The sequence below is a fragment of the Leptopilina boulardi genome, unplaced genomic scaffold (genome assembly GCF_019393585.1).
Source record: "Leptopilina boulardi isolate dan_hultmark-lab unplaced genomic scaffold, ZJU_Lbou_2.1 LbouV2_103, whole genome shotgun sequence".
Lineage (NCBI taxonomy): Eukaryota > Metazoa > Arthropoda > Insecta > Hymenoptera > Figitidae > Leptopilina > Leptopilina boulardi.
In genome coordinates, this window is record NW_026137645.1 from 492,350 (window position 1) to 515,303 (window position 22,954).

At 25.2% G+C, this 22,954-nt stretch overlaps 2 protein-coding genes across 3 annotated transcripts in view; one reads left to right on the top strand and one right to left on the bottom strand.

Annotated features, from left to right (window-relative positions):
- Nucleotides 1-22,954, top strand: part of LOC127276655 (uncharacterized) — a 40,623-nt gene that overhangs the window by 14,459 nt on the left and 3,210 nt on the right. The window contains exons 2-11 of one of the 2 annotated variants that reach the window (XM_051297254.1): nucleotides 13,308-13,478; nucleotides 16,411-16,583; nucleotides 16,725-18,099; nucleotides 20,110-20,225; nucleotides 20,319-20,459; nucleotides 20,640-20,737; nucleotides 20,874-21,057; nucleotides 21,196-21,409; nucleotides 22,127-22,374; nucleotides 22,604-22,806. In XM_051297254.1, the coding sequence (XP_051153211.1) occupies nucleotides 13,364-13,478; nucleotides 16,411-16,583; nucleotides 16,725-18,099; nucleotides 20,110-20,225; nucleotides 20,319-20,459; nucleotides 20,640-20,737; nucleotides 20,874-21,057; nucleotides 21,196-21,409; nucleotides 22,127-22,374; nucleotides 22,604-22,806 (2,867 nt within the window). In that variant the 5' untranslated portion in view covers nucleotides 13,308-13,363. The remainder of the gene's footprint in view (nucleotides 1-13,307; nucleotides 13,479-16,410; nucleotides 16,584-16,724; nucleotides 18,100-20,109; nucleotides 20,226-20,318; nucleotides 20,460-20,639; nucleotides 20,738-20,873; nucleotides 21,058-21,195; nucleotides 21,410-22,126; nucleotides 22,375-22,603; nucleotides 22,807-22,954) is intronic. The other variant, XM_051297262.1, reaches the window with a different exon arrangement.
- Nucleotides 1,874-3,685, bottom strand: LOC127276704 (uncharacterized). Its single transcript, XM_051297318.1, has one exon. It carries the CDS (start codon nucleotides 3,002-3,004, stop codon nucleotides 2,402-2,404), a length of 603 nt encoding a protein of 200 aa, XP_051153275.1. The 5' UTR covers nucleotides 3,005-3,685; the 3' UTR covers nucleotides 1,874-2,401.

A 22,954-nucleotide genomic window follows, 5' to 3' on the forward strand; every position in this document is an offset into this window, starting at 1 on the left:
TTTTAATTAAAATTTGGTCCAATGATTAAAAATTTTTTTTGAAGATTTTATAGAGTGTCTAATATTGCCAAAAACGGCATTTTTCACGCTTTCAGATTAGAATATCTCAAAACGCTGAAGTGATGGAACAATTTCGTTGTCATTTTTGGATTCAGCGTGACAAAATACATCGGAAATGAATATTTCGGTTTCTGAGTCTAAAATTTGTAGACCTGTGTAATGGTTTGTTTAAAAAATATAAAAAATAAAAATTTTATTTGTTTATTAACTTTTGAACAAAATACTTTTAATAAAATTCAACAAACTGAATTGTAGAGAATCTTTCAAAGAGAAAAATGAGCCATTGTTTATAAAAATTGGATAAAAATTACAATTGTTGACTATAACTTTTAAGAAAAAGTACAAAAAGTTTATTAATTATTATTTATCAACAAATTTTAACTCAAAATAATTTTTTTCCAAAATTGCATCTGTCGAATTTGGGTGTAATAAATTTTAAATATATTTTTAGTTCTGTTAAAAACTACTTATTAGTTTGAGGTTATGTTAATGAGTTGAACTTCCTTAAGGCTGCGCGCGACGATTTCTTATTTTTCAGCCAAACGTGAGCCAAACCAGTATGATAAACATAACCTCTACCTCAATTTTTAGAATTCTGTTGGTATCACTGATTGTTATATGATAAACGCCGCTCGCAGGCATAACAGCAAATTAAAAGTAAACAAAACAAAAAATTTGTCATAAAATGTTATTTTAGAGAAAATAATACTTTTATTTCAAAGAAATAAATATTTATTTAGGTTGGAAACTTTTTTTTTTTACTCTGGAATGAAATAATTCTATGTAGTTAAAATTGAAATTAAAGTAAATTGTGATAATAAGGAAGTAAGAAATCATAAAAAAAAAAAAATTTTTTTTTTGATTATTCTTTGTCAAGACTTGTGATATCAAAAAAATGATTGTTAGTTTTTTTTTTATATTTTACAATTATTGTTAGCCTTGTTTTTTCATATTACTACTTCCCAAGCGATCATGCGGATGAACATCCTGATGTGCATGAATGCATGACCACATTTAGCCGAGCTGAAAAAATAGAGATTGTAATCATTATAAGGTTTTGATTCTGTATTTTTTAAATACAGTTATAATTCTCACCGTAAAAAATGGTTAATAATAAAGTATAGTTCTCTCTCATTTTTTTCTTATATGCCAATGATATAAATCATCATCTAATTCACATATATATATATTCAATTATATTATTATAATATAGTTATATAGTTTGTCCCATATCTTTAATAATAAAAATAAAATAAAGAATAATGTGTAATATTTTCACACGTGCTTATAATTAAGAGAAAAAAACTTTTTATCTTTTAATCATTTTATCTTTATAAAAGTTCGATAATATGATAAATCCATAATTATTTTTCCCCTCTTATATATTTATTACACCGCGCGATATCAATAAATTATCTAAATTGAATGTAAATTTATTTATTTCATTTTTCTATTTGGAAAATAGAGAAATTATTGACAAAATTCAATTAATTTATATATGGCATTTTTTATAATTTAGATAATTAAGAGAGTTTCTAGTGCTAAATAAATATTTCAAGTTGCATTTAAATTTTTTTAATATTTTTCAAATGTTAAAACAATTTCCCATTAATAAATTAATGCAACATTTTTTTTTCTTTTTACTCCTAACGTTTTTTTAGCTTTCTTAAAAAAAAAAAAATTCAGCCTTAATAAAAATTAATATATAAATGTTAGGTTTATAAATAAATTTAATTTTTAGTTTATAAATAAATTTTTATTTATAAATATTTTTCTACTTATACATAAATTTTAATATATTAAATTAAATGAAGTTCAATTTGCTAAATAAACATTTTTTTTTTCTAATATTCGTAGAATTTAATATTAATAAAGAACTAAGGCAATAATGAGGCAGTTTTATTTAAACAGTCTTATATTTTCAAAGGAAAAAAATAATTGAAAATTTTAAAAAATTTCCAATTTTTTCTATGAATTATATATATATATATATATATATATATATATATATATATAATATTTATTGATGATTAAGACTGATGACTAGCAACCGTAGCACACGTGAAACATTGTTTGATCAATGTATTACCTTAATACTATTTTTAAAATATTCACATCAGTTTTATCAAGCATTTAACTTTATATAAATTAAAAATTTTTGATTAAATTTTTTCATTTATAAAAAAAGAAATTTGCAAAAAAAAAATTGTTTTAAATTCAAGAAAATTAAAAAATTTGATTCAATTTTTTCATTTCTAAATAACAAAATTGCAAAAAAAAAAAAAGAAATTGTGAAAATATTTTTTTTATTTTCAAAACCTAATATAATAATACTGTAACACTAACATCGTGTTGAATTAGCATTTTTACAAATTGTCCTAACATTCGTATGACATTTGCCATTTGCGTCTAAAATAATTTTCGTCACTATCACTGTTGTTGATGATTGATCGTTGATGATTTTTTTCTCATTATTCATTTTACATCTTCTCTCCTCACGTCTCTCATTGGATTGATTTTCATTTTCAAAAATGCAATTTGTTTTTCTATTTTTTTCCTCATTTTGCAAAATATTTTGTTGATAAATTTTTGCCCGTGAATCATCATTATCATTATCAATCACACGTCGACTTCTATTTGATTTGAGTGATTTCTCATTGAGATATTTCACGTGGCTTCCATGTCCAATAAACGTGACTTTATCCTCACTTGAATTTGGACCGAGATCAACACGACCACCATCACCTTTATATTCAATGGTGCCAATATTTTCAATCACCTTCAATTGACAACCATCGCCAATAATACGAATTTTGCCAAAATTTCTTCCAATTGTTATTCGACATCCATCACCTTTAATTTCCAATAACTTTTTATTGCAATCCTTCCTCAAACGTAGACCATCTCCGGATATGATTTCCATGTCCTTTTCACTTTTCGTCATTTTTACTTCGTCTTTTAGATTTTTTTTTTTACACAAATATCTCTTCTGAAAATATATATATATATATTTGAAAGTTATTTTATTCGTTAAATTTTTGTCATTTTATTTTTTATACAGGTGTGTGAAATAATTTTTCTTTTAATTGAAAATATTATTGTAAAATAAATATTTTCATTAAAAATAAGATAAATTTTTTGTCTTTTCAAAATTGGATTTTTGAAAATATCTTTTAATTTGTCCTTTTTTATTTCCGAAGTAAAGAATTTTAATTTTTTCGCTTTTAGAAAACTTGAATTAAACACAAAACGTTTTGAATAATCCGCAGTAATGTTGTAATCCACTCGCGAAATTCAATGTCAGCACTCTCAAGTTTCGAGTTGTTCCACCACTTGGAAGAAGAAAGGTTTTTGTTCTTTTTTTTAATAAAAGCACACTTGACACTGAGATTTTCAAAGGTTTACTTCTTTGTGAAAATTTTTATTTTATTTTTTTTTTTTTTGAAGAAATTGCACTAAAATGGTGACTTGACTGGTTCACTCATCGTTGAACAGTCGTGGTTATTGTATAAATGAATCGTGTTTATAATCGCCTTACTGACGCGATATATTCTCGCATTTAACATTGAGTATCTTCCAATCGGCAATTCTTTACAGTGAGGTTCTTCCCCTCACAGCTATTAGCCGCGGCGTATCTGCAATAAACATGTGACGTGACACTGACGCGTCCGGTTACTTTATAAAGTTATACACATGTATTTACAATACACACAGTCATGCTGCAATGTTTCATTCAAACTTTTGCTTCTTCACAATTCATATAGTGTTAGAAACTGATAATATATATATTTAAATATTAAAAATTTACTATAGGGTCAGAATTTTTCAAATGAATCATCTAAAATTCACAAATTTAATTTTAAATTAAACAATTTTAATCAATTCTTTTAATTAATTCGGAACGCATGATTACACCGTTCGACAAAATTCAACTTCTTTTTTTAACCCACAAAAAAATCCAACATTTTTGGAAACTAGGACCAAAAAAAAAATGACCGTTTTGCTAGATCAATAAGTCATTTGTGGTTTTTAGAGGTGAAAACAGCCCCTAAATAAAAAGTGACAAGATATCTTTTAAAAATTACAGTAAAACCCCGTTTATCCGAGGTCTTGATTATCCGAGGTGGTGTCCCAGTAGGAAATTCTGTATTATCTGAGTCTAGTCTACTTCATCCGAGTTATTTTTAATTTTAGTTTTTTATAAATATGAGTTTATTTTTAATAAATTCAAATTGTTTAAATTATTATGAAATATATACAATATTATTGTCCCGTTTGTAATAAATAATAATTGTTTAAACAATAATAATGTTAAATTGTAATAACAATTCGGATTATCCGAGTTTTCGCCTTATCCGAGGTATACTCTCTAAATCTGAATTAGTTAAAAATAACTAATTAATAGTAGAATCTTACTAATTCAAAAAGCAAAAAGTGAGTCACTAATAATTAGTAAAAACTTACTAATTCAAATAGTTATTTTGGTTTAACTAATTCAATTAGTAACTTTTTAATGCGGCTCCCGGGGGCGCAAATTACTAATTGATTAGTTAAAACTACTAATTGTTTACTAATTCATTAGTCATTATACAATTTTACCGCCAAATCGTAAATAATCAATAAAAAGTTATCAACTTATTCATACTAAAATTTTCAATTTGAAAAGTCGAGTTTCAAAGGTAAAATTTTTCGCATGTAGTTTCTTCATGATTGTATAAAAAATATTTTATTTTTAAAAGTCAGTTTTCATGGGTTAAATTGCATAATATTGGCAAAATTCATATAAAATTTTTTACGTTCTGGTGGTTCATTTGATATATTATTTCCGATTTTTTTTGAGTAAAGATTTTATTAAAATTTTCACTTTATAGTAATTTATTAATTTACTTAAAGACAGTTTAGATACACATACATAGTTATTTTTGGTGAAATAAAATTAATAAAAAAATTTTAACGGTTAGTTTATATCAAAAAATTTTTTGAAAAATAAATAATTTCAAAAGTAATATTTAAAGCACCAAACAAAATATTTTGAACATAGTACAAGCTATAGTATCACATAATACTTCAAAAAAACAGGACAATAATTTAAAAATAATAAATGCTTTCAAAAGTAGTATTTTAAGCATCAAACAAAGTATTTTGAATAGAGTACAAGCTATAGTTTCACATAATACTAAAAAAACAAAAAAATATTTAAAAAAAAACCCATGGAAGATGACATACGTCATAAAAATAATAGAGGTTACGTTCAACTGACTAATTCAATTAGTAACTCGGGTGTAATAACTAATAGAATTAGTTAATTTGATTACTATTTTAAATTAGTAATGTTCAAATACTAATTTTTTACTATTTTATTAGTAAAACTTCCAAAAATAACTAATTCATTAGTTGAAATTTAATTTACTAAATGAATTAGTTAATTTTTTACTAATTCAGATTTAGAGAGTAGGTCTGGTCCACATTAGCTCGGATAACCGGAGTCCTACTGTATTAATATTTTATAAAACTTGGTATCTGGGGGTTTTCGGGGTCGCTGATTATTAATCTGATGTCAGATTTTCAAAATTCAAAATGGCGGATTCAATATGGCGGTCAAAATTTTAAAAAGTTATTAATTTTTTTTAAACCTTGGTAACTAGGGGTTTTTTTGGGTCGTTGATGACGAATCTGATGTTAAATTGTCAAAATTCAAAATGGCGGATATAAAATAAAAAATTAATAACTTTTTAAAAATTTGATCGCCATATTGGATCCGCCATTTTGAATTTTGAAAATCTTACATCAGATTAATAATCAGTGACCTCGAAAACCCCACAGATACCAAGTTTTATAAAATATTAATAATTTTTAACAGATATCTTTTGTCACTTTTCATTTAGTCCTAGTTTCCGAAAATGTTAAATTTTTTGTGGGTCAAAAATTGTGTCGCACGGTTTTATGTTCTAAAAATCATTAGTTAGAATTTTAATTATATGGAATTTCATTTGTCATAATTATTTTTGAGCCGAATTTTTATTTGTTCGAATTAGTCTTTTGTAGAATTTTCATCAAAACAATTTTCTATAAATTACAGAATTTTATTAATTATTTATTTATTATTTTTGAAGAATTTTTAGTGGATAGAATTTCACTGCATACTCTCTAAATCTGAATTAGTAAAAATGTTTACTAATTTGAATTAGTGACTCACTTTTTGTTTCTGAATTAGTAAAATTTTACTTATTGTTAGTAAAAGTTACTAATAATTAGTAAAATTTTACTAATTCAGAAGCAAAATGTGAGTCACTAATTCAAATTAGTAAACATTTTTACTAATTCAGATTTAGAGAGTAGAATTTTCTTTCAGATGAATTTTCATTTCTTCGAATTATTATTTTTGATATAATTTCCATATAACCGATTTTTTACACTACAGAATTGTTATTTAACCGAAAAATCATTTAACGGAATTTCTAATTGATATTTTTCCGAAATTGCAAATGACCGAAAAAACAATCGACAGAAATATTTCGGCGCAATTTTTAAAATCAACCAATCAAAAATTATCCATAAAATTGTGATTGGCTGAGTTTAAAAATCGCGCTGAAATCTTACTGTAGATTGTTTGTTCGGCCATTTGCAATTTCGGTCAAATGAAAATTCTATCAATTGTAGAAATTCTGTTAAATGATTTTTTAGTTAAGTAAAAATTCTGCGATATGAAAAATCGGTTATATGGAAATTATATAAAATAATAATTCGAACAAATGAAAATTCTATGCAATAAAATTCTACCCAATAAAAATTTTTTAAAACGCCTATTATGTTAATTAAAAATTCGAGCAAATAAAAATTCGAACAATAATAAAAATTTTGTGAAGTGAATTTTCGGTTATATAAAAATTGTCTAATATAGTAAATCGATTTGATGAAAATTCTTCAAAATACTAATTCGAACAAATAAAAATTTGACTCAAAAATAATGATGACAAATGACTTATAATACTTTATAATATATAAAAAATAAAAATTTATAATATATTTTAATTCATCTCAAGTGCGAAAACCAAAACGGCCCAATACTGGCCCAGTATTGGCAAAACAAGCAACGCGAGCCTTGGCAGAAAATATTGGGCCGATTCTTGTGGTGATATTGGCGCAGTAATGTGACGGAGTTCGACCCAATAATGGCGAATTGGAGTAACTGAGAATCGGTGCCAATATTGGCACAGTAATGGGACAGAGTTCGGCCAAATTATGGCAAATCAAAATTACCAAGTATTGGTGCCAATATTGGCTCAGTAATGGGACAGAGTTCGGCCCAATTCGGCAAATTAGAGTAACCGAGAATCGGTGCCAATATTGGCCCAATAATGAGATGAATTGATCGCCAGTACTGGTCCAGTAATGTTTGCCGTACTTCTCCAGACATTACAAATGATATACAAATATATATACAAATAAACTCAATTTTTTTCCAACCATAAAATAATTTCATCACATCTTTTGTTTTTTTTTTTTATTAAAAATTCTATTTATTCTATCAATGGATAAATCCCGTGTGTAATAATGCAATAATTGAATATTAAAAAAAAAATTTATATTCTTTCAAACAAATGAATCAAGGCTAATAATAATATTATATTAATCAAAGACTATTGAATTGGTAACATACTGAAGATTAATTTTAAAAACCTCTTAATTATTACCCAACATATCGAGAAAGAGAAAATTAAATCTTTTTTGTAATCACAAAAAAAAATTGGTTCATTCTATTTTTCATTTCAGCTTTACAATTCCGTTTTAAAAAAAAAGTGAATAAAAATGTAAATATTTATTTTGTAATATTTTTTTATTATAAAAAAACAATGAAAATTTCATTTCACATAATTCAATATTTTAATAATACTATAAAGGTCTAGTGTACCCATATATTCTATAATAGATAAACTAACCGGTCTTTAAAAAAATTTTCCTTGAAATTGTTTTTTTTTTTTTATAATAATTTAATGAAAAAAAAGAGAACGTGTGAAAAACAATTTTCAGGAAGTATATCACATTTAGATATACTAATAATTTTTGAAATGTACGATAATATCATGACATACTTCAATAAAATGATGACAAATTAATTACACACATGTGTTCAATATTATATTTTTGATAATTTTACCAGATAGCTTTGAATTTTAATAATTAATTCCAAATACCTTGAAAATCTAACCTTGGAAATTTGATATTAATAATCGTTTCAATTAATCATTAATAAAAAATAAAAAAAAATTATTAAATCAATTATTTTCGATGTAAAACAAAAATATGTGTAGCATCAGTGAATTGATTCTAAATTTTTTTATAATATTGTATTAATATAAAGTTTATAATACTGATTTAGTATTATTACAAAAATCATAAATATTATATAGGAGTTGGAATTTTGCTGGAAATAAATAAACGTAACTACAATATGTCCGAATTTCTTTTGATAAATGTCAAACGTATATAAGTACATTAGAGTTCATAATTAGCAGAAAGGGATCAACGTCCTTGGCAAATAAGCCGACAGTGAACGAGCAGCTGTACCGATTACCGTTTTGCTGAATTCGAGGGAAGTCCCTCGCGAATGACCGCCTAGAAACACTTGTTATTTACACGTATTATATATTAATGCAGATGTGTCAATAAAAAAAGTATACACAAAAAATTAATCTTCGATCATAAATCCTCATTATTTATAATATATAATATACTCATCTACTTTGATGTGAAATCGATTTTAAAAATATATCTATACTATTTTTCCCGTAATTTATTTTCAAATTTATTATTATAACCCAAGCAAAAATTTACAACCGGCGCAGTGTTGCGCCAGTACTGGCAAAGTACTGACCGCCAATATTGAACCAATACTGGCATATGTTTGGGATGATAACGTTTATTAGTACTGGTCATTAGTAATGGCTTGCCAGTACGGGCTAAATTATAGTAACCAGTAATAAGCCAGCACTGGTTGATATTCAAAATTCAGGGATCTTTTTGCTTTTTACATTAATTGAGCAGCTGGATCGATGAACCGACTCTTCGCTCGAACTTTTAAATTGTTATTTTTTATATTAACATTTTACTCTTTATTTTATTATTCAAATAATTTCTTCAAATATTATAAAATATACATTTTTTCGCCATTGACATGAAAATGTGTCTTTTTTGTGCCTGTTTTGGGCAGATAAAGTAGCACTTGTTAAGGCAGTTTGGGCCAACTGCCTAAAAAAGACTTTTTTAGGCAGAAAACTGCCCTATAAAGTATTTTTTTAGGCAGTTGTTCGACTTGGCTCGCCTTCGTCTCACCTATACGTCGCACTAACGACAGCTCGTACTGAAAATTACATCCTCACCTAAAAAGTACTACTTTACGTGCTTGCCACATAATATACTATTATTTGTATTTGTTTAAATTACCGAAATTGAATGAAATTATTGGTTAAAATACAGTTTTTTTGATTCAAATATATTTTTTCAGTGCGTAAGAAAAATAATTTAAGAACTTCATTAATTATGTATTTTTTTTATTAAAAAGTTTTAATATTAAATTAAAATTTCATAATTCCGTTAACGAACGCATTGCAGTAATCGAAAAGAAGTATTAAAATAATTTTTAAAAAATATGTATGTAAATTTAATTTCTAACCAACAAAAATACACAATTTTCACGTCTATGAAGTTGGCGACGACGTTCAACGTCGAAAATTATTTTTCACGGGACCAAAAATAACAAATCATTTTTAAAAAAGTTTTGGGTTTCACATAATACCTTAAAAAGTATTTCTTAAGGCATTACATATTTGGACCGAAAATCTTTTAAAAAAAATAATTTGACATTTTTGGTTCCGTGAAAAATAATTTTCGGCGCTAAGCGTCAACGCCAACTTCATGGAGGTCAATTTTGATAATTTTTCTGGATACTGGCATTCGGTATTGGATTAATACTGACCGAGTATTGGTTTGCCATTACTGTCTCAATAATACTGGCATGCCGGTATTGGCTTGCAGTATTGGCACAGTACAGAATTTAATCCATATCAGTACTGAACCAATACTGGTAAGCCAACTGTCGGCCAGCCAGTATTGGTGCATTTTTGCGATTATCTCGTAAAAAACGCAAAATTTCGAAAAATGTTTCAAATAAAAGTTGTAGGTCTAAAAAAAACATACATTTCATGTTCTATGCATTTTTTACCAAAAGTGGTTATTTTTCGAGAAAAATCCAAAAAACTATAAAACATCATGTAAAATAACGGAAAAAATAGTGCACATCATAATTACAGAAAAATTTGGTACTTGAAAGTAAACAACCGCGTACATCAAATTGCGTAAACTGCTACTGTGAATCTCACCGACTTTTATTTGAAACATTTTTCAAAAATTTTGTGTTTTTTACGAGATAATCGCAAAAAACCATGATTTTATGGTGTTTTTTTTATGGTTTTTACCATGATAATCACATTTGCGTCTATTTTCATTATCATTTTCATAATCAGGGCACCAAAATACGTTAGTATACCTATTTTTTATACTTCTTGGGTCCCTTTATTGCGAGTCACATATATATTTATTTTTAAAAATACATGTTTTTTTTTTTGTTAAAATAATTTAATTAAATTTTTTTTTTAATCTTTTTCACGTGATTATTTAATGCTACAGATCTTTATATTTAAAATAATAAATATTCGATTGAATTGTAAGATTTTTTTTTCTTGTCTGCAAATTTAAACTCTATAGATATATCTATAAAATTTCTTTGTTCTTTTTTTTTATCGATTTTTATCTGTAAAAATTTTTTTTACGAATTTCCTGGTATATTAAATAAAAAAAAATTTCTTTATCATCTGCAATAAATCCAAATTGATTTTTATAATTGTTTTTTGTGACTTTGACAATATAGTATAGATATATTGTATAAAATCTGGCATAGAGGGGAAACACCTTACGCGATCTAATAAAAATAGAGAGAATACACGTGTATTATTCGCGACTTGAGTCATCGCGCATCAAAGTTCAGGTTGAATGCAACTAGAGTCATTCATTACATTTTTTTTTCCTATTAAGAAACATTTACGATTGCATATAGTTTTTATTAAATAATACTATTTATGTGCACGCGCATCATAGAATATGTTTTTCTCAATCAATACTTTTTTATAAAAATATGTATATTAGAAAAAAAATCAAATTTTTTTTTGAAAAATGTAAAATAATGAACACTATATTTACTATTATTTAATTAAATCAAAATGTTTTTTTTTTGTAAATTGTTAAATATTTTATATAATAATTTATTTATCTTTTTATTAATTTCTTACTAATTATATAATTTTTATTTTATTCACCTGCACATAATATTTATAAAAAAAATTTGAATTATTCGTAAAATATTTTCCTGTTTTTCTCACAGTCATAATCAGTTATTATTATAAAGACAAATATAGGCGAAAAATGATATCAATAAAAATTGTGTTATATGGGCGAAAGTATAGTTAGCCTATAAAAATTAATAAACAAATGCGATTTCTCTTCCGATATATTATGTTTGGATGAGTTGGTACTTGCAATGCGGAAGAAGATTTAAAAGTCATTCCAATTAACAATAATATATTATTCGTTACTAATTTTCTAATTCGCAAATATTGTAATTTTTTTTTATTTATTTTTCTCTAATAATTATTATTAAATTAAAAAAAATGCGCTTACATATCTTTTGAATAGAAGAAACTTTTTTTATTTTAATTTATAAAAAAATAATTCTTCTTTACAATTTTTTAACAGAATTTCCAATTTGCCGAATTTTTATTTATTTGAATTCTTAAATTTCTGAATTTCCATTTGTCCGAAATTGCATATATACGGTAGACAAAAAATCGGCAGAATGATTTCGGCGCTAATTTTTAAATTAATCAATTAGAAATTATCAAGAAAATTGTGATTGGTTAATTTAAAAATTATCGCCGAAATCTTTTTGTCGACCATTTGCAATTTCGGACAAATGGAAATTTGGCATTTAAGGTTATGTTGCACATTCACGAATTTTTACATGCGGGAATGCAGTGGAAAAATTCAATGTCGTCTAACATAACCTTAAAGAATTTTATTAAATGACAATTCGTGCAAATAAAAATTCAGACAAATGAAAATTTGCTAAATTGCAAAAATCCTGGTATTTTAAAATTCAAATCACTTAAAATTCTGAAGAATGATGATAATTTTTTTGCTAAATTAATATTCTACGTTAAATTAGAATTTTTAAATAAAAAATTCGTATACAGAGAAAATCTGTAAAATAAAAATTCGATACTTAAAAATTTTGTTAAGCAAAAATTTGTTTAAAAATAAAATTCTATCAAATGCTAATTTGAAAAATGAAAATACCTTTAAATTTCTCTTTCATTTGAAAGTTTATAACTCGAAGCAATATTTCATTTCAAATACCTATTATATTTAAATTACTTGATCGTATTAATGATTTATATAAATAACGATCAATTGCTTTCTTTGAAAAATTGATTTTTTCACGCCCCGAGGAATTTATACGCATGTATTTTTCAGCTCATTACGCAATTTCATTAGACTTTCTTCAATATTTGTTTTTATTAATTAAAAATTTAATCTCTATAATTAATTTCTGAATTTATTAAAAAAAAGAGGAAATTAACATTTTCTCAAACTTTTCCGTTAATTACACCTGTTTTTTCCCATTTTTATTTTTTTATTTTGAAGTCAGAAATTCCCACATGAATCATTTCGGAAAGGTATATAATATGTGTTTCTTATCAGTGAAATAATCAATAATAATATATGATGTATAATTACAGAGTGTAATTATTTCTATTGTATATATATGTTTTAAATAGAATTTAAAAGCAACAATCTTTACAGTTGTGGTTCATAGGAATCTATTTTAGTTCCGATTGGATTCCCATCAAATGACGGAAATTAAGTCCAGTTAATAATGAAATCGCCCCGCTTGTTGCTCGCGGCATGAGATCCGGCATGAAATTGCTTCGTTGATTCTCAAGTCTGCAAAACATCCGGTTGACCTCTGGCGCATTCGAATCATGATTCGATTGCCATCCGGAAACAATATATAAATGATGAACATGTGAAAATTTATCATCGCTGTGTACTTTTCCTCCATTCCCTTTCACTCTGAGCGCGCGCGCGCGTGTATATAATAGAGTAATATAATAAAAAAAAAATTTTTGTTCTAGAATGATGGAGGCAGTTTAATTGAGAGATATTTACTGATTTATTAATCGGCCTTTCGATGGAAAGTGAGAATCATCATTTAAAATCGCCGAATGTACCCCGACAAGATTCGGGTGTACCGGAGGATATCAATTCACCAACGAATGACTCGAAAAATGAAGAGGATGCCGATAGTAAGTGTTTTTTTCTTTCAGATTGCAATAAAAGACAGAAAAAAAGAACTAAATGTAATAAACACTGAATAAAGGAACTTGAAAAGCAAAAATAAAAAATTATAGGTTATTCCTGTGGTTAAAATTTCTGACTAATTCCGAATTGAATTCGAATAGATCAGTCCGGACGGTAAGAAAAATCCGAGATAAGTCCGAAATAGTCAGAAAATTACATAAAATCAATTCAATGTATTCAACGGTCTTTGAAATTCTTTGGTAAAAAGGGACCTTTAATTATCGCCCTATAAAAACGGCACTGAATGTGAAAATGATAAAAATTGATTTTAAAACACTTTTTTCATCGAATTATGGACACTTTTTTTTTATAAAATCGGCCAACGTACCAAAATTTCTTATTTTATAAATTTCCAAAATCCGAAAGATTTTTCGAATCCATGCAAAAAACGCGATCGTAAAATTGGAAATAGGAAAGTAATATAATGACAGTTGCGTCTTTGTGATCCTTGCATGCTTCTGCCATCTAACGGCGGTAGGACGTAATAAAGCTGTCATTATATTACTTTGCTATTTCCAAATTTTGCGGTAGCGTTTTTGTATGGATTCGAAAAATCATTCGGATTTAGAAAATTTATAAGATAAGAATTTTTGTTACTTTGGCTGATTTTATCAATGTTTATCATTATTATTATTGTTATTATTTGATGGAAAAATCAAAATTACTTTATAGCTGATTTATCTGCATTTCATTGAATAGAAAATTCGCAATTTTTTTTTATATTCAACTTATATTACAATTTTAACTAGGGGGATTAATGAGCCAAAATTTCTAAACGTGCAAATGAACGAAACATTTTTTTTCAATCTATAAATTATTAAAAATTATGATGTCAATGTAAAATAAAACAGTAAATTAAATTATTAAATTAACTAGCAAAATTAAACGCGCGCAAGCGCGCCAAATTGAGTATTTAATTGTTTGTTATAAAGAAATTAAAGATTAATATTATCAATAATAATTTAATTTATTAGAATATTATTACATATTAAATGATAATAATGAAAATTATATGTTTACAGGCCTCGGATTAAACGAATTCTTCCGACTTTTTTCAAAAATACGACTTTTATCGACTTACTTTAATAAAATGCGACATTTTTTTTTACATTTGAAAAAAAAATGTAAATAAAATACATTTTTTTAGTATAAAATGTAGATCTTTTTCAGATCTTCTTCAATTCAATTATTAAACAAATTTTGAACTAAAATGATTCTTCACTAAATTAATTATTTTTAATAATTTTAATGAAATACTTCACAAATTCAATTATATCAAAATTATTTTTCAACTAAATTTTTTATAAAATTTAACAATTGTTTATAATTAAAAAAATATATATCACAATAAAATTGCATTATTTTTTAAAAATTTCAATTCAAAATAAACTAAAATTCAATTATTACCCGAAATTTTAATTCAAAATCAATTAAAAATCCAATAATTATCCAAAATTTTCAATTTAAAATTTAATTATTTACTAAGTTTTCAATTTAAAATGAAATAAAATTCAATTATTTTCTAAAATTTCTATTCAAAATTAATTATCCAAATTTTCAATCAAAAATGAACTTAAATTAAATTATCCAAAATTTCAATTCAAATTCAATTATTTTCCAAAATTTTCAATTCAAAATGAACTGAAATTCAATTATTTTCCAAATTGAAAATCAAATAAAATTTAATTATTCTCAAAAATTTGAATTCAAAATTAATTGAATTTTTAAGAATTTGAATTTAAAAGCATCTAAAATTTAATTATTTCTAAAATTTTCCATCGAAAATTTTTTTTTTGAAATTTAATAATTTCAATTATAACTCTAAGGAAATTCAATTATTTTTAACTATTTTAATAATATTCTTTGAAATTTCAACTATCTGAAACCATTTTTTAATTGAAAATGATTTTCAAATTATTGTATTTTCTCCGCATTTTCTAATAAATTTTTAGTGAAATCATCTAAAATTTTAATTACAAAACACTTAAAGTTTCAATTAATTTCAAAAATATCAATTTTAAATCTTTGAAAATTGAATTATATTTAAAAAATGTTTTTTCAAAAATTGCTTGAAAAATTATTTTTTGTTCTGTAAAATTTAATAATTGTTTGAAAATTAACAATATCTGTTGAAATTTAATTATTTCTAAAAATTTCAACTTTAACCCTTCGAAAAGGATTATTATTTAAAAAAAAATTTTTATTTAAAAATCTGAAAAATATTTTTGTTAAAATAAAAAACAAATCCACTTTTTTTTGGAATATAAATCGACTAAAACGACTTTTTGTGTCTTTAAGTTGATTCGAGGCCTGTGTTTTTATAATTAATATGTAATAGGTATTCATTGGCCCCTGGTACCTTAAAAATTAATTTTTTTCAAATTACTATCTTGTACGAAATTTCCTGGTACATCTTTTTTCTCATCATAAATTTTTTGTATTTGTAAACAATTTTTGTATCAATATACAACTTTAAAAAAAATTTCGTTGGTAAACGTTGTGTACTTCAGCAACGTGAATTGAATTTTCAAATTTGAAATTTTAAAGAAACTTATTCCGAAATTTGGAAACACAATTATACAACTTTGGCAAAAATGAGAAAAAGAATTGTCAAAATTTGACACGTCATAAGATTACTATTAAAAAAAAACACGTGAAATCAGAAAAGGCCAACTTCAAGTTAGGATAGAAGGACAGACCAAGCATTTTATTATTATATAATAACTTCTTTTTAGATATTTAAAACAATATTTTCTAATAAAATTCGTACTTAAAGAAGTTTAAAAAAAAAAATTTCGTTTATTTGAACATTTAAAACTTTTGACTCATAAGAATTAAAATTTATAAAATGCATTTAATTTAATTTTTTTTTTTCAGGCACGATAAACAGCGACTGTAACATAACAGTGATTGATGTGAATGAATTAAAATTAAACAAGGAGAAGGTTGCTTTGCAAGTTTTAGACAAAGAGAAAAAAGACTCAGAGAGCAAAGACAGCAAGGATGGAAGTGATAGTGGAGTGGAAGTTTGCGTTACAGAAATTCCAAGGGTAAGAGTGAATCTCTTTTTTCATCTCATATATAAATCAAATGTTCTTTAATTTCAATAATGAAACTCGATATGTCCGTATGAATATTATATGAATATTGGAGGAAAAAATTTGTAATTTTTTTTTTTCTTTGCTTCACAGGCAAGAAGTAACAGTGTCGACTATGCGAGTAGTTGTGGAGGCCTCGATGAAGCGTCTTGTGATTCTAGTCTAGTAAGTTGTTGTTCCGTCTATGAAGATCCATGCGCTATTTTGCCCGATGACATGAGACTGAATGCAGGAGGTGAAGGAACAAGCGAAGGCGGTAGCGAAAGTTCATCGGTAACTGGAAGTATATCAGCACGAATGAATCGCATAAACAGCAAACGAACATCATTGACATCAAATTCAACGAAAAAAAAAACCAATACCGTCGAACAAGCGCAAAAAATTTCTCGTGCAAAACCCTCGCCTACTAATAATAATAATAACAACAACAATAAAGATTCTACCTCAACATGCGCAACACCACGATCAAAAACACGATCAGTCACGCCAAGAAATATCGTTACCAGAACACCGTCAATTAATCGCGATAGAGGTAAATCACGTGATAAATCAATTCCAAGGGAAAATTCAATAGAATGCACAACATCGAGCAGTCGATGTTCAACCCTTCGTACAACATCAAATTCCATACCACCGAAAACAAGATCTCGACCAACTCCCGATTCTTTACCTTCTGTTCTCACCAATGAAATTAATAAAGATTTGGCACAACGAGGAAGAGGTGCAACTATTTCCAGAACGAGAGGTGGAACTAATAATCGTGGACGATTAAATACACCAACGACACCTTCTTCTGAGGAAGCACGTAAATTACCACCATTATCGGCGAGAACGGTCTACACTGGACGACTTGAAATAAAAAATATTCGAAACGATAGAATGTCATTGAGTTTAGATAGAAATACACTCGAGGCTTATGCAACACTACCACGTAGACCTAGAACAAGATTATCAATTGGTATGCCAAATGAAAAACCGGAAATTGGTGGAAGAAGTCGATCGGGAAGTAGAGAAACTAGTCTAAGTCGAATTATGCAAAAGAAGACGGGTAATAGTGTAAAAGAATCAATGAAGAATAATTTTTCATTGAAAACAAAGTCAATTGAAAAGACACGAATTTATCATGAAGTTAGTATACAAACGGGATTAACAGGAAATGATATTGAGAATGTATTGGCTGGTATTGTTACAAGATTACCAAATCCAGAGGCAAGTGAAAAAATTCAACAGGAAATACAAACTGATGGTTCGTGGGAGGATATTAGAGTATTAAAGGAGGAATGCAAAAGAATTGAGGATGATAATAATAAACAAAAGGAGGAGAATAAAAAATTGAAAATAGAATTAGAAGCAGTGAAAAAACGTCTAAAGGAAGAGGAGGCTGATCATGCGTTTGCACGACAGGAATTGGATAGAAATGCTCAGAGAGTATTGGCGATGCTCGGTACACCACAATCTGAATATCCCGGTATGTTATGGATTTTTATTATTTAATTCACTATTATCTTTGTTTTTATTTGGATAAAAAATTTCCAAAATGTTTCAATGGCATTGATACATTGATAAAAATCATGATTTTTTAAATCTAAATTTTTCTTAATTTTTTGTTTTTTAATGAATATTTAAACGATAAATTTAATAATAAAAGCATCAAAGAAATATTTAAATATTTTTTTCAAAGAAAATAAATTTTTTTAATTAAAAATTAAAATTTTCCAACAATTCATGCTTATCAAAATTATTAAAAAAATTTATTAAAATTAGAATTGATATTTAAAAATTTTGAACTTAAATTATCATACAAAAAAAAATTTTTTTTTAAATGTTTTGAATTTTACAAATTTAATAACTTTCTGATAATAATAAAATAATACTTAAAAATAATAAAAATTATGTTTTTAATTTTAAAAAAATCGCTTGAAATTTAATTATTTGCAAAAATTTCAATTATTTTTAATGATTTTTATAATATTCTTCGAAAATTCAATTATCTGAAAGCATTTTTCAATTAAAAACTTTTGGAATTTAATTTTTGTATGAATAAATTCTTCATCAACAGAAATCACTGAAAATTTCTCTTGTTATAATATTATTGTCTAAAATTTAACACAATATTTTGAAATTCAATTATTTTTAAAAATTTCAATTTAAAAGCTTCTAAAATTTAATTATTTCTAAAATTTTTTGAAATGTAATAATTTCAATTATAATTCAAAATTCAATTATTTTTAATGATTTTTATAATATTCTTCGAAAATTTCAATGAAAAAATATTTAGATTTAGTCATTAACATTTTATATCAAATAATTCTTCGAATATTCATCTATCGGAAAGTAATTTCTTACTTAAAAAGTTTTCAAATTATTTTATTTTTGTCTGCAATTTCTAACAAATTTTTTTAGTGAAATCATAAAAAATTTTAAATTAAAAATCACTTCAAGTTGAATTAATTTCAAAAATCAAAATTGTAAATCTTTGAAAATTCAATTACTTTTAAAAAATGTTATCTAAAATTATTTGATAAATTATTTTCAGTTCTGAAATGTAAAATTTAATTATTGTCTGAAAATTAACAAAATCTTTTGATAATCAATTATTTTTAAAAATTTCAACTTTAACTCTTCAAAAATTATTATTTAAAAAAAAAAATTATGTAAAAATCAGATCTGTAAAACTTGATTAAGTATTGCCGGAAATTTTTTTGACCATTAAAACTAAAAACTATTAATTCGAATAAATTGTTTAAATCAGACTTGAAAAAATGATAAAAATGGAATTTTAAGAATTTTTTTTAGAAATTTATCCTACTTAAATAAAATTTTGAAAATTTGTCTCACAATTAGTTCGATTCTGAAATATTCGAAATAAATTTTCTTGATAATATATTTATAGAATTATTCTCATTACGGAATTAATAAAATTAATTTAATATCTAATAACATTTAAATTTAAAGTAAAATATTCATTAACCAATTAAATTTTGTTAAAATGAAAAAAATCGAATTTTTTGACTTTTTTTGGAATATAAATCGACTAAAACGCATTTTTTTGTGTCTTAAAGTCGATCCGAGGACTGAATCATGATTCTTAGTATTTGTTTCTGTATTTTTTTGTCAAATCTAAATTTCCTTTTCTTAATTATTTTTTAAACGAATTATGAAAAAACAATCAATTTTAAATTGAAAAATCGTAAATTGAAAATAAGCTTTATATTTACAATATTCTTTGAAATTATAAAAACATAATATTTTCGAAAAATTTATCATTTTTTTTCAAATTTGACAAATTTAAAAAAATTTGAATTAATTCACACTATTTATTTATTAACAATAAAAATTCAATTACTTAAAAAAATTTAATTCTTTAAAATTAAATCATTGTAAAATGTAATTATTTTATAATTTAATTATCATTTTCAAAATTGTTCATTACAAATTTAAGTGAAAAAAAAAAAATGAAAATTCCCATTCTTTACAGAAGGTAGCGATAGTTTTCTGGAATTGGAGACACATTTGCAGTCGTCGGGAAAAGTCGTTGCAAATCAGCAAATTGAAATTGCTGACTTGCAGTCCCTTTGCCGAATGCTCAATAGAGTAAGAAATTACATATATATTTTTTAACATCATAATAATGATTGAGTTATTAAAAAATAAATTGACTATTAAAATATTATTTCTTTTTTCTAGGACTTGGAAAAAAGTTTAGCTGCTCAGAAAAATCTACTTCAACAACAACAGGAATTTGAAGCAGAATCAACGGAAATGCAGGATTTTCTACAGGAAGAAAAATCTGCTTTAGCAGAGGCACTTAAGGATTCTGAAATGGAGGTGAGTATTGTTATTTCAAACAAAAAAATTTAATTTTCAAATATTTTGTTATTGTAATTTTTAAAAAAAGAAGTGAAAATAATTTATAGACCTTAAAAAAACGTTTACACGAAAGAGAAAAATTGTTTAAAAAAATGAATTTTTCCAATTGTCTCCTATAATATTTAATTATATTTACAGTTAAAAACAAAGGAAGACCTCGTGGCACTTCAAAGATCTGAACTTGAAAGACAAACCGAAGAATGTAAACATTTGGTGCGCATCAGTGAACAAAGAAGGTAATAATTGAAAATATTTATCGAATAATGAAATTTTGTACAATATTTATTTATTAATTATTAATAAATAATTCGTAGAGAAATTTATATTGAAACAAAATTATTACTAAAATTTATATTGCTTCTTGTATTGTAGACAAGAGAATTTATCTTTGAGTGTGAGATTAAATGCAATTGAAAGAAGAGGCAGAGAATTTTCTCTTGCACAAGGAGCAGCTGTTTCTGGAGCTTCGGTTGCACTATCTGGTCTCGGAAATCGATTGGAAGGATTAGTAGATCAATTAATTATGTCATACAACATTTTAGAAAAGGATCTTGAGGTAATTTTTTCATTTTTCCTCAAATTTAAATGATATTTTAGAGATTTTTCCACTTTAAGAAAACATTTCTATTTTATAAATTTCTGTTTTATAAATTTCTTTTTTATATAAATTTCTATTTTATAAATATTTTTACAGGACGAAATTTTCCATAACGAGGCTTATAGTCAAAGTAACAGTAGTGTTGACTCGAGTCCAGTAAGTTCGAGGCACAGTATTAAGGATTGTACACCCAGTCCAAAAAGAGGATCCTTTGTTTCCGCTGTTATTGGCGCAATTAGAAATGCAGCGACACATCCCTTCATGGGGAAAAGTGACAAAAAAACGACAACTGCCAAACAAATTCAAAAAGGTAATTTTTCAACATTTTTTTTACATTACCGTCAACCTACAAAAACGATATTTTTTTTTTTTACTTAAAATTCAGAATTTAAAAAAATTATTTTTTACTATTTTGTTATGTTCTTAAAATTTTCTTTAAGTTGGAAGACAAAAAATTTATAAAATTAACTGAAAATTTTTTTTAATTTATTTGTATTAAATATTTTCTGTAAATTGTCGAGAATACAAAACAAATTTTCGAAAAATAATTAATTTAAAAAAATGGACAAACAGAAGATCCAGATAGAATTTTGCAAACTTAGAAAATAGTTGATCTCACTTTCACGACTTTACGAATTTTTTTTCTGCTTTCTTACAAAAAAGTAAGTAGTTTACATTTAAGGCCCTTTATAGTTCAACTATCAAACAATATTTACACCAAGCGGCATATTTGAATATTTTAAAATAAAAATTTTATTCATTAAAAACTGTCGATGGGTATAATAGCCCTTGGAATAGTATAATTACCCCAATTGACGATAAATAGAAAAATTGAGTTAAAGAAAATTTTTTTTCTTCACTTTTAAAGTTTTTTTATATTAAGAAAAAATTGCGTTATTTTTCTAAGAGAATTTATTTTCTTCATACTAAATTTTTTTAAAAGAAAACATTTTCATATTAGTAAAAAAAAAAATTAAATCACATAATTTTAAACCAATTTTAATATTGTATTTCTAACTTTCTTAAGAACTGAGTACAGAATCTTCGTCCGAGCTACTTGATTTTGAAACGGAACCATGTCTTATGATGGAAAGTGTTTTGGAGGATGTTCCATTACCTGATACATATTCGCACAATATGATATCGAGCTGTGATTCATTGAGAAGAGCTCTAAGTGTTCCTGAAACAGATGAAGATAATTTTCGCAAAACAAGACTCAAAGTTGAAAGCACTAGTTTGACAAATCTTTCACACGCTATTTTAAATAGACGAAAGGTTAGTATAAATAAAAATAATTATTTTACGGATAAAAAGTTCTTCCAAATTTAAATTTTCAAGTTAAATAACAATTTGATTAAAAAAAAAAAAATTTTTAATTTTGCTCTGAGATTGCAATTGAATTATGTAGAAAAAAATAGTTTGTCGGACACTGATGTCAAGAATAAAAAGTAATTATTATTAATTGTATTTCTTTTTTTTTTTTTTTTGTTTTGTTTCTTTGTAGGTGGAAGATGAAGAAGAAGACAATTATGAGTCTGTGAGTGAGTCAGATATTCTAGACGGTCCAACGTCATTAAATTATTGTCCAGCAATTAGTCTTGTTGATCAAGTCATTGATGTTGATAATCTTGTTACTAAACTTTTAAAAGTTTTGCGAATCATTCAACTTGACAATGATACATGTATTCGTGAACTCAGAGACGAAAAGTAAGTGCATTTAATTACTATTTTTAATGTTTCTTTATTTATTTTTTTTTTAAATTGGTTCCATTTTTAAAAATTAGTTTTTTTTTTTAACTTTGTCTAAAAATTGTCGAATAATTTGTATTTAAATTAGAAAAAAAGAAATTCAATA

Bases quoted from the DNA above. Each gene is read 5' to 3' on its own strand.
- LOC127276704 (XM_051297318.1), bottom strand. From the start codon at position 3,004: ATGACGAAAAGTGAAAAGGACATGGAAATCATATCCGGAGATGGTCTA.